This window comes from Pseudoliparis swirei, chromosome 5 (assembly GCF_029220125.1).
Source record: "Pseudoliparis swirei isolate HS2019 ecotype Mariana Trench chromosome 5, NWPU_hadal_v1, whole genome shotgun sequence".
NCBI lineage: Eukaryota > Metazoa > Chordata > Actinopteri > Perciformes > Liparidae > Pseudoliparis > Pseudoliparis swirei.
In genome coordinates, this window is record NC_079392.1 from 4,960,424 (window position 1) to 4,978,503 (window position 18,080).

Here is an 18,080-nt window from a genome sequence, read left to right on the forward strand (position 1 = left end):
AGCTCTTCTTCCTCTCTTCTCCTGTACCTGTGCATGAAACCGCTGCCGTGCAGACGCTTGGAGAGGGCCGAGTGTATCCACTCCGAAACTTCAAACGCAAAACGATGGAAAACAGATTTACTATGTGTTTCTTTTGAGAGCCAACACACAAAAAACAACGTGTTCTGTCTGCTGAAGATTAGAAACAACTGCGCAGGAGATCGTTGCCAGTTTCAGAGGGGCGGCAACATGCATTTATACGACTGAAGGAGACCTTGGTTTCCACAGTAACGACCCAAAGGAGGAGAAGACGACATGAACAAGAAGCATTCAATATATGGCTGGTTTCTTTCAAATAATGTACTTTTGATCACTTTAATCTGTGTTTCAAACTCATAAAAGATGACATACTTATCCCAAACACTCACATAATGACGTTTCAAGTGGATTTGCACATTCAGCAGATTCAAAGCAGCATTATATATAAAAAACATTCTGCGTCTTCACTAACTCCAGCCCTTAAATCCTTCACTTTTCTTTTTTTTGCTGAGGGTCTGAGCTGAGAGGAACTACAATGATACTTATCTTTTAGTTTCCCAGAACAATATTGCTTATAGAGACTTTAAAGGTAAAACAATTCATAAATAGGAAAGCAATGAGGTCATGTTTTAGTAAATTTCCACTCTAAGCTTCTTTTTACCAGCAACCCGTGGGTGGTAAGGACCTTTTGTCCCCTTGCATGTCAGGACTAGTTTATGCTCCGACACTTTTCTATCCATCAGCTGTCTCGTGTCACCAAGGCAAAAAATAGCCCGTCTGTCCACTGGGGCAAAGTAATACCACCTGTCAGCCGGCTACACAGGTTATAAAGCCAGGCCCAGACACAGATGGGCAATCACCGCTACCTCATGTGTTTGCTATCAGGGCTACACAGCCGCCTTCGGTGAGTCCGGCTCGCAGCAAGAGGATCCTCATCATTACCTCGTCATGTGTAGGCAGTCCAGGATACCATCTGTCTTACATCGACATTAAAGAGCTAGGATTTAGGTTGTTTCTTGGATTTAAAAAAGAACAAGAGGGTCAGAAGCCAAAGGTCTAGCAGCGTGAGTGAAGAGGCTCAAAGAACTTTTAGTGTTTTTCACGTTCTCTCCATGACCCTAAATCAGAGACATCCAGAGGGAATGCGTGCACTGTTGACCTTGAATAAAGACTTGATTACTTACCTACCTGGGTCTAAGGTTAGACCATGTCCTGAGTGTGAGGTTAGACCATATCCTGGGTGTAAGGTTAGACCATGTCCTGGGTGTAAGGTTGGACCATATCCTGGGTGTAAGGTTAGACCATGTCCTGGGTGTAAGGTTAGCCCATGTCCTGAGTGTGAGGTTAGACCATATCCTGAGTGTGAGGTTAGACCATATCCTGGGTGTGAGGTTAGACCATGTCCTGGGTCTAAGGTTAGACCATGTCCTGAGTGTGAGGTTAGACCATATCCTGGGTGTAAGGTTAGACTAAGTCCTGGGTGTAAGGTTAGACCATGTCCTGAGTGTGAGGTTAGACCATATCCTGGGTGTGAGGTTAGACTAAGTCCTGGGTGTAAGGTTAGACCATATCCTGGGTCTAAGGTTAGACCATGTCCTGAGTGTGAGGTTAGACCATATCCTGGGTGTGAGGTTAGACCATGTCCTGGGTCTAAGGTTAGACCATATCCTGGGTGTAAGGTTAGACCATATCCTGGGTGTGAGGTTAGACCATATCCTGGGTGTAAGGTTAAACCATGTCCTGAGTGTAAGGTTAGACTAAGTCCTGGGTGTAAGGTTAGACCATATCCTGGGTGTAAGGTTAGACTAAGTCCTGGGTGTAAGGTTAGACTAAGTCCTGGGTGTAAGGTTAGACCATATCCTGGGTGTAAGGTTAGACCATATCCTGGGTGTAAGGTTAGACTAAGTCCTGGGTGTAAGGTTAGACTAAGTCCTGGGTGTAAGGTTAGACTAAGTCCTGGTTGTAAGGTTAGACTAAGTCCTGGGTGTAAGGTTAGACCATATCCTGGGTGTAAGGTGAGACTAAGTCCTGGTTGTAAGGTTAGACTAAGTCCTGGGTGTAAGGTTAGACCAAGTCCTGGGTGTAAGGTTAGACCATATCCTGGGTGTAAGGTGAGACTAAGTCCTGGGTGTAAGGTTAGACTAAGTCCTGGGTGTAAGGTTAGACCAAGTCCTGGGTGTAAGTTTAACATTTTCACATCTGCATTATGAACGAATTGGCTTAAAACTAAGAGCCTACAGGTATTTAGGGTTTATATTAATACATCTGAATCTGAATGTACAACAACAACAACAAATTTGAAATGTTATCATTCTATAATTTACTTTTTGAGATGTAAATTGAAGACTTGTTAGTTATTGACAGAAACAAAGACCAGACTGGGACCCCAGAGGTTTTTTTTTGCTCAGAGCATCTGGCCCAGTAGGACTCCCGACAACTTGTCTTCATACGTTACATGGGAAGATGAATAGATGTTTCGTAGTGATTAAAACAACATGAATGTCTGGAAACATATCCTGTTGCTAACGTTGATATTAAAAAGAAGTCTCCGAGAGGTCATCGCCATCACGACTTCCAGACTGTTTTGAGTGGACTAGCTCTGCTGGACACAGGACTTCATGGAAACCCAAACATTACACCGGCCACCACTGTGGCTGTGTCAGCTGTGGTTGTATTATGTAATAAACTTAATCTACTCATCCTCATTATCATCTTATCTTTTTCTTTTGGAACTGAGCACTTTTCATATGAACAAAATGTAGTAAATCTTATTTAATAACATTTGCTACAATGTTGTTTGTGAAAATCTTGTCTAAATGACTTATCTTTCAGGTTATCCAACTGGTTTTGAAAGGACTTGTACAGGAACAGGTGGATACTTTTGGGGAATATGCTTTATTGGAGTATGGTGAGAATATTAATAGCCCTTTCAGAGATGATCAAAAATGTAAAGGAAAGGTAGATTATTTTCAAAAATTTAAAATGTTCTATTATGTGGCACTCAGAGCATTGGTATTGCAAAAAATAACTATTTGTTAGAAATAAGATATTCCTGTATTAGTCCCACAGTGGGGACATTTCACGGTCACAGCAGACATTAGAGCATTAATAAAAAATAAAAATAAAACACAAAACACAAGAACTATACTAAATACTAATACTAAAATACTAAATATACAGACATATAAACAACATATATATATATATATATATATATATATATATATATATATATATATATATATATTTATATATATAAGGCAGTGACTAAAGTGAATTTCCAGCAGGTTAAAAAGTGTCCAGGAAAATAAAATAAAATGTGGAGACATAGTGGAGTAACTCTTACCTGAGCTCTCTCGATGTGTGTGTGTTCTAATCAGAGCTTCTCTGTGCTAGGTTTACACGGCCGAGTCGATCGCAACTTGCATTTTGGTGCATGTGAATCCTGCGTGTGGATAGCTAATGACCAACAGTGCAACCAACAATGCTGAATTCTGGCAAAAATGCATAATCCATATTGTGGTTCCACCAAAGGAAAAAAAAAGAAAAGGAAAAAATCACCAGCTTTAAATTGGGTGTTTTTCAATCAAAACACTGGCAATCCAGTCCAAATCATGTTCATGTCCAAACTCCAAAAGCAAAACAACATGAAGGTCTGTGTGACATTCCAAAACGTGAATTAAATGGAAATAAATCTCTTTGTAGATCTAGAAAGTGATCGATTTAAGAGCTGCGAACACTTTTCCTAAAAACAAACGGGGGAAAACGGGGGGGAAAAAAGGCAACACCGGATGAAAGCTTCCAGCTATTATCTGCGGCCCGCATGTTCTGTGAAGTGCCTGCTGGTGTATTTACACACTGACGTGCATTCTTCTCTGGACAACACAAAGGAAAACGAATGCTCAATTGTAGGAAATGCACTCAAACAAAACAAGATGGCAAAGTTATGAAATGGAGGGGGGGGGGGGCGGGGGGGATAGTTTTTATGTCCTGTGTCTGATTTTCATGCTCATTTCTATTTCCTGTGTGAGCTTTGTGTCACTTTTATTGGTGTTTCAGGGTTAACCGTGTTCTCATTCAGACTCCGGCTGCTTGTCGACTGCATTTATTTTACAGCATAGAAACAAGGACACTTGATCTTCCCCTTTCAACGGGGGCTATTTCTGCAAAAGCCCTGTTGTTTGCATGCTTTATTTTTTCTAAAAATGGCTCCCGGACCAAGATAAATAAGGCCTCCACTATTTATGAGCAGCATGTGAGACAAGAGTCCAGAAATGGGTCAAACGAAGCAGTAATCTGCTAATTATTCCAATTTATCTCAACAATCCTGCGATTTAAACTCTCCTTGTATTCAGTCCTAATCCGAGTTCAGGTGTCAAGGCTCTGAGTTCTTCCTGTAAATATCCAACTGAGGGACATCTGTGAATCTCTACACCTGCTGCCAAGAGGAGCGCTCTTATAACTGACATAACAAAGTCTCCCGGCGGGGGTCCCTCTCCGTCTTATCGCCTCGCAGTCGGAGCCAACCGGCTGGGTTGATGAACTTGGCTGGAAGAAAATCCGCACGGCTTCTCCACTCGACTGAGCAGAGCTAATGAGTCGGAAAATCTCACCGCAGAGAGCTCCAGGGTTCAAAAATGGGCATCTGGGGGGGGAAACAGGTAGTTCAAGAACGGGGAGGCGGTGGGTAGGGCGGGGGGGGGTATTTTTTGATAGAGAGTATTTTGTTGAAGAAGAAGCAGAGGAAAAGGAGTTGTGGGAGATTGTGCATGACTGGATGAAGTAGGGGTTACCCCCCGCTTTGATCCGTAAACCTCGTCCAGACCACGGAGGGTCGGGGGGGGGGGACCTCGACTGTCAACCAGGTGCACTCTGTTCATCAACCCCCCACCAAGCTACCCCCAAGGTGTGAAATGTGCCCCCCAATCCTTTCCCATCACACAGCGGCCTACAGCGGGAGAAGGACTGGAACACACCGCCGTCACGCTGTTAGCATTTGGCCGTATAGCCGAGGCTGTAGAAGTTATTGGTTCATGTTGAAAGGAACAGTTAAGACAATTTGGGAGTCGTGTCTAGTCTTGCGAAGAATAGATAAGAAGATTGAAATCTGTCTTTTAGATATGAAGTTTATGGACTAGCGTAGTTTGGCGATTAGCTTAGCTTAGCGTACAGACAGGAAGAACCTCGAAAACTGAATTACGGCGATCTATCTTTATCTGGAGTTTTAAAATAACTGTAGTCTTCTCGTGCAGTGTGTCGAAACTCACAGAGTTGAACCATTTCCTGTCACTCTTTGCCCTTCAACATGCTTCTGGGGGAACTGAAAACGAAAACAATACTAACACTCAGTCTACATTCACAAACGTTGCATTTTTTAGAGCGCTAATATAAATATACATTGCCAAGAACTCACGGCATTGCCTTTTGAGATGCTTCCTAGTGGATGTGGCGGATTGCACGGATTTAACCGGAACTGGAAGTGGACAACCGGAAGTATTGGCACAAACAAAAATATCCTTTTGCGATCAATTATGCCTTGAAATTAATACAATAATTAAACAAAAACAAAATAGACAATTACACATTTGGGTTTTCAGGGTTTATGTACACTCTTTGCACTGGTTTTGCGAATGAAGAATGTCAAGCATGTATTTTTCGACATCTTGTCAAGTGCAAACAGCTGACAAAGACAGAACATAATTACCCGCTATAGTTAAAAGTTACAAGTCTTTTATAGATGACCCATCATGTCAAAAAGTAAATATATTGTACAGTAATACCTACATTTAATTCCTGACTTGAGGCCATAGGCCTACTGCAGATTGTTTTTGGCCGTTAGCTAGAAACAAATGACAGCTGTTTGGTTGGAGAATGTTTCTTACGTAAGTTTTTTCCTTGTGAATTTATCAGATTAGAGCTTGAAAAAGCGTCAGCCTTTGAAAATGTGGAATGGCTTTCAATATGGAAAGTGCAACAGTAGGAGGTGGAACGGCTCCATGTATCTGTGCTTCAGATCTTCTCTCAAGACCATGGCTCTCGACTCTTAATTAAAGTATTCTTCTTCTCGAGATGATCGGCGGACAGGACTGATCTGATTTGCAGTCAGAGTTAACCTCGTCCAGTTTATTTTCTCTCTCTTATCTGTCGAGAAATAGTCAAGACGGGATTTAACAACCATTTGATTTGAAATATTAAAGCAAATGTTAGCTTTTGAGTCGGGATTGGAGAGCAAAACCATCCGGTTCGCGGTGTCGAATTTTATCATTCAGAGTAGCTTTTGACAAAAAAACATCTTCAGACTATACTTTCAAAAGAATATTTACATCTGCCAAAGAGAAATAGAAACATTTCATGTTTTGGGAATAGAATTGGACAACCACGAAGAGCTTTACAAGGAAAGGCATAAGAGCCAAGAGCCAAAATAAGTTAAAGTGGACGACCGCGGACTGATCGTCAGACAATGAGCGGTAACAAGTTGTGAATGTAGCTCAAATCAAATGTTACATATTTTGGGAGCAGGGGGTGAGCTGTTAACGTCGTTGAACATGGAGACAATGAAGACCCATAATCAAAAGCTGACAGTGCGGTTACCTCATACAGTAAGCACTTATTCTAACGTTCCATCATAGACTGGAGAGCAGTTTTAAAAATAAAAATAAAAAATCCTGCCACTCACACACTCCTTTAACCCTCATGTTGCCTTAGGGTCAATTTGACCCCATTCAATGTTTCACCCTCCTGTTACCTTTATATTTACTGACATATTTTACCCTCGGGGTCAATTTGACCCCAGCAATTAAAACCTCCAGAAAATTATTAGAATTAATATTGTTTTCCAAGTTTAAGTGTGAGCTACTTTATGTTTGTTTGTTGACTACCTAAATAGCCCTTTAAATATATAAAAAAGTTGATATTTCTGATATGTTTGACACAGTGAAAAACAGCCTGGGGTCAAATTGACCCCAAAGAACACCGACGTTAAACATTGAATGGGGTCAAATTGACCCTAAGGTAACAGGAGGGTTAACTTGTGCTTTTGACTGAATGGGTCTGATCGGAGTGTATCGTCGAGACTCGAGAACTCAAGTGGTGTGTGTGTGTGTGTGTGTGTGTGTGGTGTCTGTTTGGGCATGTCGTAGAGGCTGTAGAGCGGTGGAAATCAAAGCATCAGGAAGGGCATGGGGTTGAGTCGTCCACGCTGCAGGGCGCCGTGGAACATGTGATGGGGATGATCACCCCCCCACCCCGGCACCCCCCCCCCTGCCCCTGCCCACACACCCGCCAAACTGTCCTTTTGACCCAGATCTCCCACACCTCCTCCACCCTCAGCCCCCCCTCGTCTCTTCTCTCTTTCTCGTTTTTTCTCTTCTTCCGCCGTCTCTCACTCTTTTTTTCTCTCTTCTCCTTCTTCTTCTTGCGCCACATCCGTCGGATCCCGTTACGCCGTCCGGCCACGAGCCCCGACAGGCCGCAGTGCAAACAGAGCCCGGAGTTAATGTAACGAGCAACAAGAATGTCACCTCTCGGGTTTGAAATGGCCGCTGAGATAAATAGAGAGCAGAGGTATAGAGGGAGACGAGAGGGATGGACTGGAAAGAAGGAAAATGCTGTGAATGGTGGTGAATATGCACAATTTTGACAATGCGTTCACGCGCACCGTGTATTTTTATGGAAAATGCATGTTTTAACATGAATGTCGCCTCTTGGCTACAGCTGAGTCTTTCTCTCTGGAAAAAGAAGAAGAAAAAAAACCTGTCATGACGCCACATGTTATTTACACCTCAGCGATTTTCCAGTTAATCATATCATTATTGGATTGAAATGGAGAAAAAAAAGAGATGGAAGAAGATAAAAGGAGTGATGACATTTATCTCGGTTAATGCTGGAAGAAAAAAGGGAGCATAAATATTTCGTTTCCACAGGTGTTGCTGAGACAATTAGATGGGTTGCTGCATGTTGCACAAGAAATATGAATAGTAGATCAAAGAAAATTGTATTCCTATTATATTTCAACTGATAAATGATATGCATGATAACAATAATTGAATCAATTTCTAATGCCCCTTTTCACAGAATAAAACTGATATTTTATTTTAGTTTATATGATCGTCACCAAATTATCGTTTATGAGTACAGACAATAATTCAACTTTAACTAGGTCTTACATTTTGTCAACTCTTGGCTGTAACAGACTATTCATATTTGTATATATAAATTGAATGTATAGAAATGCTGTTTGGACCAAACTTGACTTCTCAAAATAAACAAAATCACAGACATTGGAAATGACGGTCAGCTTGACATCCGCTTCAGTTCTTCTCATGAACCTTTTTAAGGTCTCTGTTCTACCTCCTGTGTCATCCCACTACATCAACAAAGCTTGAGGTCAAAGGTCACCTTAGTGGCATCAGCCAGAGGTTGCAACGACTTTTGGTTGGCTGTTTTAACTCGTATGAGGTGATTAAGTTAAAACATATTAAAGGGTATTTCCCCTACAACCAATCACAAACAATGATATATAGATTTGTTTTAAACAGCTTGATTGTGCCTAAAGAGGGCTGTAAGCCTGTAACATAAAATCACCAATATGTCCTGCAGATGCTCAGAATCCCCCAATGTGTTATAAAACATATTAAGGGATACTTTCTGTTGACCAACAGGGTTTATTTTAAGGAAAAAGTCGTAGTCGGCGAAAATTAGTCAATATTTCTTTCTTAATTAGGGAGAGGTTAGAAGAGAAAAAGACTGAATAAAACTTCTGTATTTGCGAAGAGTAAACTACCCACTGACGTTCTGTCACGGATGAACTGAGCCGATAGATAAAATGTAGACATTCAAGATATTATGAATGGCTAGATTAAACAGAGACATGAAGAGGTGTGGCTTTTCACCTCCATGGGGAATTTCTCATATCATGGGCAGTTTCTTTGGAGAGATTGGAAAGAAAAACAAAACAAAAGAAAGGGGCCAATTGGCCCCCCGCTATAAAACAGTATCATCCCCCGCTGGATTTATAATCTGTTTAGCCTTAAAATTTTTGAAATCCCACAATATGATCAGAAAAAGAAGACAAATATCAGTAAATATGGGAGCAAATGGAGTCTCATAGCGTCCTAGTGGGCCTGGTAAGAGGGAAGAGCGAATTATGAAAGGCCAAATAACTTGTTGCATTAGTTATATAAAATTATTTCAAATGTCTTTTTTTTTGCTTCACAATCTGCACGCATTTCAGGAAAACAAGGGAAACTGTACTGGGGGTAAAAAAGTTAAATTATCTCACAACATCTTTCGTTTTAAGACACGTAGATCTTGAACGCTGACGCTGAACAATGAGGATGAGAAGGACAGGGACCTCTAGGAGCTATAGGCTCCAAGAATGTGTCGTAAATTTACTAAGGAGCACGAGAGTGTTGAAATAAAGCCCCAAAAATCACAACAAGAAAGAGGTTAGACAACAACAACAACAACAATATATATATATATATATATATTCTGTGTTGTTAGTATTGAGCATCGAGGGGGAGGGAGAGGAAGAGAAGAGGGAATGGAGAGCAGTATATCATTTATATGAACATTTTAGTCGTTGTTTGACCTGTAAAAGGGCAATCGACTGGCCCCTCTGAGTCTAGCAGACTTCCAAAAACCCAAGACAAACTGTTTAGGTTCTCTGAACTGCTCTAAATCATCACAAGAAGAGACGTGACCCTCTGAATTCTTGAGTGTTTTGAAGGCGGCAGGTCCAAGTAACGGTATCGGACAATTAATATTCACTGAATGAGCATCTTAACATGAGTAACCATGATGCATGATAGATTATGTATGTGTGGTGAAGGGTCAAGAGTCTATAGTCAATATTTATTTCATATAAATGTATAGTTGCACACCAGCGTGAACAATGTGCAGGCAATAGTAGAACTAGTGGTCTGTTCAGTTTTTATCAGTTCTTTGCTTCGTTTCTCAATTGGCTCATTTGTGGAACGATACTGCCCTCTAGTGGTCAAACAGTGTCAATGCAGTATTTAACAAAAAAACTTTAATAATGCTTTGGGGCTCAAATGAAAAATTGCTGATTTGTTCGACTAATCTAGCGGTAATGATAAATTAAATGTGTGCACATATTTTAGTTGATTCTAGAAGCAAATGTAGATCTAATAGGATAACTGATTACTTTTGTTTTGTTGTAGGGTTATAATGTTAAAACACATTGAATAAAGTAAACTGGAATATGATCAGTCAGCTCATTTTATGCAGCCAGATTGTATCACTTGATTGCACGATAAAGCTTTCAACAATAATAATCTTAGTTGTTCTAATGCTGTGCTTTATAGAAGCGGTTATACAGCATTTGTATTGGTTATTTATTTTCAATACACTGTCAGAGATGACATGTTCATACATTATAGTAAATGTGTATGAACTGTCTTTAAATCTAGTATGTGTGTTGTTATGCCCATTAATCTGACAACATGTCTCACATGATCACAGTAAAAAAAAGAGTCCATGTTAAAATATCATGTTTCAGTGCAACTTGAATAATTTAAAAGTGTAACAGTTACACCTGGAGAATATGTGGGTGACAGCTATAGCATGTCTGAAGCGCCATATATATATATTTATACATATACATATACATATGTATATGTATATATATACATATATATATATATATATAACACCAAATGTGTGGCTGTTTGCAGATACAATGTCATAAAATACAAATGCAAATAAATTGAAGATAGAAAGTCGTTTATTTTGCAAAAACAAATCCAAAAGTAGTTTGTTATTTACTTTTTACGGGTTTTACTCGGCTTGCTCCTTGAATGAAACCGCTTTACGACAGTCGCCACGACACTACTCACTTACTTTACGAGTCTCTTGGAGGCTGATTCAAAATGGAGTAGGGTTTACAGGCACTAATCCCAGCCTAACCGAATAGCTTTACAGTCGTAGTATTAATTGTTTCTTACAGAAACCGGTTGTCGATTTATTATCTAAATAAAACTACGAGCCCCGGTAAAAATGACAGAAGAAAAGAAGTCCAGCTCTCTCGGTTTCTTTTCGAGCTACGACGATTTGAGCGACAGCAGCGATGTCAGCGACTCCGACGAGGAGGGAGAAAGTCGGAAGAAGAAAGCCGGGACGGATGCTGCGGGAAGCGGAGCCCAGTCCTCCCAACACGGCACCAAACGAGCCGCCGGCGGAGCTCCGCTGCCCAAACCCGACGAGCTGTTCGGCTCCGTGTCCAAGCCCGCCTTCCTCTACAACCCGCTGAACAAGGAGATCGACTGGGAGAGCCTCACGGTCAAAGCTCCGGAGGAGGTACAAAAAACACACACACGTTAATACAACTTAACGTTGTTGACGTCACCGTTAGCCCCAGTGTGAACGTGTGCAACGTGACACCTCACCGGATTAACGGTAACCGATACTCGTTCATAAAAAATGTAAAAAAAGGGGGCCAGTGCGGTGGGTATTTAAAGACATCCCCGTTGACGTGATGTCTTTGAACGTGTCACGTTACGAGCTGTCGGGACATCGGAGAGGCGGTGTCAACATTACACGATACGTTTGAACTCTTGCCATCCGGGGGGGGAAAGCGTTACAATTACCACTGCACGCCGAATAATGTCAGCAATGGTTGCCTGTGACGTCAATGGATGAGCACCACACAGGTATTCACTTTAAAGGATGGATCTCATGTTGCATCGTAAGTACGTGGTCGTACACCACACGTCTGATCAATAGCTGGTACGGTATGCTGATGAGTGATGATGATGATGATGATGAAGTACATGCTTTGAATTCCTGAGTTGTAGCTCTGCAGTGTGCAAAGCAGGCGAGGTGGCGTGCAGCAGGTGACTCGAGGATGTATTCCTGTCATTATGCAACCAGGATAATCAGCTGTTGGACATGTAAACACCTCATACGCATGACAAAACAACAACAACAGTGTTTATAGTCATGTCTCGCTTTTCTTTTTTAAATGTGCACCATAAGGAATGTAAAACAAAAACAATGGCACGTCTCTTATATATGAGACGTGGGACTTGACTTTGACTCGTCAGCATCTATTTTAAGGAGTTAATTAATACCTGTTTTCTTTCACATATTGATGAGAAAGTTTCAAGTTATTTTATTTTACACATGCACACCAATGACAGTGAAGCAGTTTTTGGCAATCACATTGTTAGGTCTATGAAGTTATTTTAAAAAAAGTGTATATCTGCACCCGGATAAAAATAGTGCCATGGGAGCTATTCAGCTAATATATAAAGAATAAAGGACATCAAAGTCTAAATATAATGTAGCACACTGAATAGTGCAAGTGCAGCAGTAAAATATCGGAATATAACATTATAAAAGGAAGTACAATGCTGTGGTCGACAATTCTAATAAGTCACATGTATAAACTGTGTCTACAGGTTATGCAGTAATGTAGTAAAAGGTAATTATAAAACTAGTAAGAGTAATATGATAATTAAACGATTAGACTAAATAACTGGACTGTAATGTGACCCATTGATTCCAGATTAACACCATGAATTATTACAAGACTCGACAAATGAGACCTCTTCATATTGGATTTAAGTCCACCGTTATGATGTCGTTATTTTCGTTGATACTTCTGTAAATATTAGTTTCATATCCACAAGATACATGTGCAAGATGAGAACTATACAAATATATATATATATATATGAACAATAATATAAACAATATAATAATATAATATAAAGTATTAGTATTGAATAAAAATACAGATTTTTTAAATTTTTATAAATAGTTGCTTTAGCTCTAAGGATTGTCAGGTAAAACAGTTAATTTCCTGGAAACTATCTAGTTTTATTCTTACTGAATTGTTGACAGTAGATCTGCAATTAACTAAATATGTTCATCTTTTAATCATGTGTTGATTATATTATTGTTATTGTTATTATTATTATTATTATTATTATTATCATACATCCTGTTTTTTTTCCTGTGCCACTTAAAGCCCGCCAGAGAGTTCAAGCCATGGAAGACCAACGCTGTGCCCCCTCCGGAGAGCTACACCCCGGAGCCCGAGAAGAAGAAGGGACCCCCTCCGGGCATGGACATGGCCATCAAGTGGTCCAATGTGTACGAGGACAACGGGGAAGACGCACCACAGCCGTTCACCGGCAACGCCCGCTTCCTACCCACCGAGGAGGAGCACCCGGAATCAGGTCAGTCTTCTCTTTTTACTCTCTTTTCGACGTATATCAAGTTTAAAACCCAACACACTAATAAGTAAATAGGTTTTTTTATATATGCGACAAGCCAGTTGAGTGTGGAATATAGTCTGTGTCGTTGGTACCGAGAGGTGCACGACTTCAGCTGAATCACTCACGTATCCTAGGTGGAAAAACGGATGTTAGGAGCCACGTAACTACCCTAATAATAATAATAATAATAACCCATTTAATTTATATCGCACTTTTTAAGGTTTTCTGAGACTTTTTTTCCCATTCACACACCGTTGATACAGCGACGAGGAGCATTTCTGGGTTAAGTGTCTTGCTCAAGGACACATCGACTAGGGCAGGGATTGAACCGCCAACCCCCTGATTGGAAGACGGACCTGCCCCTGACAAGCCTACAAGCACAAGCTTTTTTTTTTTTTAAAGACTGCATTTGCCCATTAATAAGGTCTGTTGAGTAATTCCAAAAATATGTTTTCTTCCCCCACACTCCATCCAACCCCCCCCTCTAAAAAAATCCCCAAACCAACTCTCTTTGGCGATCAGACGAGGACTCGGACAAGCTGGACCTGTCTGCCAAGAAACGCCGAGTGGAGACCTTCAAGCAGAAGGAGAAGAGGAAGAGGGACATGGGTCAGGCGACCTCCGACAAGAACTTCGTGGAGGAGGAGAAGAGGATCCTCCGGCAAAATATCGATTGAGGCCGGAGACCCTCGATCCCGTTTCTAATTTAAATATTTTATGTCGGCTGAAAAACGCTCACAGATATAAAAGCACAGTGGTCAAGTAGGTGGTGTGCCGCGAACATAAATAGGCATTTTTTTACCTACACATTGACATAATTTGCAATATTATCCTAGTATTTGTTTTGTGACTGTCGGCAGACTTTTAAAAGTTTAGAGTTAATGACGGTCCCGCTGATCATGTTTCAATCTGAAGAACTCAGGTTCTGGTAAACCTTCACGGACTATTTTCCCCAAGTTTAAGGAAAATTCAGGTGTTTTACAGTCTGGGTTGTATTTTCATCGTGTGTTTTTTTTCTTCTTCTTCATCCGTCTTCGATATTACCCACCAGCCCTCTTCATCGGGACGAGGGTTATCACAGCTTTACAACGCGCACTGGGCATTACCAAAACCAGTGGTGAGGCGGGTTTCGTTCCCAGTCGGGTCGTCACCTTCGCTTTACTTCCGAATATGTAGTCTAGACGTCGAGGTGAAGCGAGAAGTTTAATAAACCTGCCCTGTTTTTTTTTGGTGAATACAATGTTATCATAACCTAATATTGACGAAGACCAAAAGGGCAACACATGATTTAACTTGTTAGAGAGCTGGGGACACATTGAACACACAGGAAACATGATAAACGCGGTTAGTTGGCTTTGCCTCTCGTTTTGCTTTTATTTTAATGAGCTAAAAATAACAGTGAAGTCCAGCTGTGGTGGTTTTGCTTGGTCTGTGTCCGTCTTGTACTGTATAAAAATATATAATCACCACTGACATATGGATTATATGCGTGTTGTGTTCATACAGTGACTTTCCTATAAAACAAAAAAGTGATTAAAAATGGCTGAATCTTGAAATGACATAATTTCTTCTTTTTTTTTTACAAATACTTGTTCTTCCTGCTTATGAACACTAGGTGTCGCCCATGAGCTACATTAGAAACCAGTCCCTCCGTGTGTAGGGGCGTGTGCTTCCCTTTGTGTACCACCAGGGGTCAGTGTTGCGCTCTTTAGGGGGAGTTCTCTCATCTCGGTTCTCTTGAGCTACTCGATGTAGACGGACCGTCGATTGAGTCTCATGTACCTTTTGTTGCGCAACACTTTTCGACATCTGTGAAAATAAAATAAAACGTCTTGCATGTTTAGTATCCAAATGTTTTTGGGAACATTGTACTTTTTTTTGTGGGCTTTCTGTTTCTGCCTAAAAAATCTCATCACTGTAAACGAGTCATGATCATTTAATCTTTTTTTGTTGTGTTCTACTGTTCATCATAAACCACTTGGTCAATATACGGTATTTTACTGGAGAATGCTGGTTTGTCAGTCATTTGAATTTAGTTCATTAAGGCACACTTATGAGACGATTATGCCACTTATGCTGGCCAAAATAGCTGCTATTCACAATACTATCTCATAAGTGATAATTGCTTAGTAATTCGTAAAATGGAATCAAAACATATCGGCATCACTTTATCATACTTTTCTTTTTGAAGAAACACATTTTTATTTCATCACAGAGATAGACGTCACTTTTTTTAGCAAAAAAAAATTTATTATTAAAAAAGGAAATATATATACGGTCAATCATAAATAAAAGATACACTTTAAAAAGCTCGACATGCCTTTCCAAGTCACTTGAAAGAATATTAATATCGTGTCTTCATAGCAATGCGTGATCAAATCTTATATATCGACTTTTTTTTGTCTCATTCAGTGGAAAGCAAAGTTCTAAAAATGGCCTAAATACTCTTAGTTAGAATCCAGATTATAGACTAAACATTACCAAAGTAATTCTTTGAATTTCTACGACTATTTTCAAGTAAATATAATAGTTTCCCAAGCATTGAAAAAAAGTACTTGGCCTAATCTGCCATTGTGGGTTGACGTGCAAAAAATATGCTTCTGATAAGATTCCAGCCTCCAGGTATGCGCCTCTATACCTGGTCCTGCAGCAGCAGCAGACAGATGTTATCGTCCATATTTACGCACAAATAACTCTCCGTGCTGACTGTATGAGTAATGACCAGCGAGGTCACGGCCATCGGTGTTTACAAATCTGCTGTCAGTGGCTGGAAAGTTCCCAGATAAAAGACGTTAATGCGATTCTCCATCCATAGAATCGTGTGGAAAACAACATTCCAGCTGTTGTTTTTGAGTTTGTACTCTTTTATATAATATGATATCTACAGTGTTCTTAGAGCGTAGCCCTTTTGTATAGTAGAGCTCATGCTACCAGAAGGAAAGCATTGTAATCTATCTTTAAACCTTTATTTAACCAGGTGAGTCCCATTCAGATGAAAAAATCTCTTTTTTCGAGGGTGATCAAGACAAGCAGCAACATTTAAAAAAACATAGTTACAACTAAAAAAAACACAGAACACGCGAGTTAAAAGAGACGGCGACATAACAGAGTTAATTTAAGAAAGTCATTTTTTTGGAAAACCTGCCTGCATTTCTTTCATTTTATATTTAAAAGCAAGTAAGTGCTATCAGTTATGTTCATTTAATAAAAGAGAATACCTCGGTCTTACGTTACCCTCCGTATCACACCATCAGTCACTGAAGTTAAAGACTCACCTCGACAATCTCAATGAAATAACAACGTTTTACATTCTGTGTTCACCTGGATGTTTTTAACTCGTGTGACTTATTAACCAAATTGCGAGAGGAGAGGAGGAGTGTTTTCTGGTCCGGTGTAGGGCTATGAAAAGTATCAGTCACACTAACCGTTTATCACGGCGACACCTTTACTGGCGGGTCAGGACCCCGTGATGGCCATTGAGCATTCAGGGGCCTTCACCCAGCCGGCTGCCTACAGCTGCCGCTATCTGACTTATGACATTTTCACACAGTCGGCACAATGTCGCGGCTCGTATATGGACATTGAGTTGTGGCTGCTGCGTGGTGCTGCAGGGGGGGGGGGGGCACGGGCGATAAAAGAATGCTTTTCTCCTCCTTTTTTCTCTTCTTTGATTGTAGAGACCACGGGTGCTCAGCCTTTTTGTTCAGTGATGTGCCCCCTGTGTCCACCAAGTACCCCCAAACCAGCGCAAAGCATGGAAAAAGATGGAATACACAGCGCTGTGCCATCAGTGTCTGATTTTAAATACAATATATATACAATCCAGTTCATTGACTTACACTCGTATGTTATTGAATATTTATTAAATATCTATTTTCAAAGGATTTCAATTTTTTATTTATTTATCACGTACCCCCCTGGAGGGCCTTCACGTACCCCAAGGAGACTTTAAATATCTGCTTAAAGTCACAGAAGCTAACGATCACCTCCGTCTTGAAAGATACAAGAGACTTTTAATATCTGGTTGTCAATGATATTTCATTAAAAACTAACAATGTGTCTTGGTGGCACCAAAAGCTGCAGTGATTCGTCATCTGCGTACCTTCTGTGTAACACTACGCCCATGGTTGTGGACGTATTTCAGTCTGGATCCAAGTGGTCAACTAACAGACAGATGGACTTTTCCCAGACTGCCAGCACTGTTGAATACATTTTGGTAATGTATTTGGCAACCCTAATGTCACGACGCTATTAGAGTGGACCCAATAGCACGACTCAGACAGGAGCAACAAAGATGACCGTCTTTGGTTGGAAACAGGCTGGGTCAAAACCGGGAGATCAGTCCAAGAATCAAACAAGTCCAAAAAGGGGCGGGGCAGAGAATCAGAGGTCAGGGCAGGCAGGCAGGTCAGGAATAAACTCTAATAACACTGGAGAACTTGGCACAAAAACACAAGACAATCTGTCAGAGGACACGTGGAAGTGAGGGAGCTAAATAGTGAGGGACTAATGAGGGGATGGGCTGCAGGTGAGAAGGGCGTGAGGACCAGGTGAAGGGAATGAGGGACTAACGAGGTGATCAGAGGCAGGTGAGAAGGGCGTGAGGACCAGGTGAAGGGAATGAGGGACTAACGAGGTGATCAGAGGCAGGTGAGGGGAGTTGGACTGACGAGATGGTGTGACAGGATGAAAACAACTATTACAAAAAGGAAGGCGTGGAGCTAAACTGTTACACCTAATAAAATCTTCTGTGGGTCTCGACCAGGCCGATGACCGCGTGGCTAACGTCTAGCTAACGCAGCACCAGTTCAGGACGCC

General features: G+C 40.8%; 1 protein-coding gene across 1 annotated transcript; it reads left to right on the forward strand.

The window, feature by feature from the left end:
• The first annotated feature begins 10,812 nt into the window (after window positions 1–10,812).
• c5h1orf52 (chromosome 5 C1orf52 homolog) lies at window positions 10,813–15,118 on the forward strand. The gene is made up of 3 exons (XM_056414519.1): window positions 10,813–11,337; window positions 13,013–13,223; window positions 13,785–15,118. The coding sequence occupies exons 1-3, from the start codon at window positions 11,038–11,040 to the stop codon at window positions 13,937–13,939; spliced, it is 666 nt and encodes a 221-aa protein (XP_056270494.1). The 5' UTR covers window positions 10,813–11,037; the 3' UTR covers window positions 13,940–15,118.
• The last annotated feature ends 2,962 nt before the right edge of the window (window positions 15,119–18,080 follow it).

Bases quoted from the DNA above. Each gene is read 5' to 3' on its own strand.
- c5h1orf52 (XM_056414519.1), top strand. From the start codon at position 11,038: ATGACAGAAGAAAAGAAGTCCAGCTCTCTCGGTTTCTTTTCGAGCTAC. The intron at 11,338-13,012 runs GTACAAAAAACA...TGCCACTTAAAG, and splicing joins CGGTCAAAGCTCCGGAGGAG to CCCGCCAGAGAGTTCAAGCC. The intron at 13,224-13,784 runs GTCAGTCTTCTC...TTTGGCGATCAG, and splicing joins GGAGGAGCACCCGGAATCAG to ACGAGGACTCGGACAAGCTG.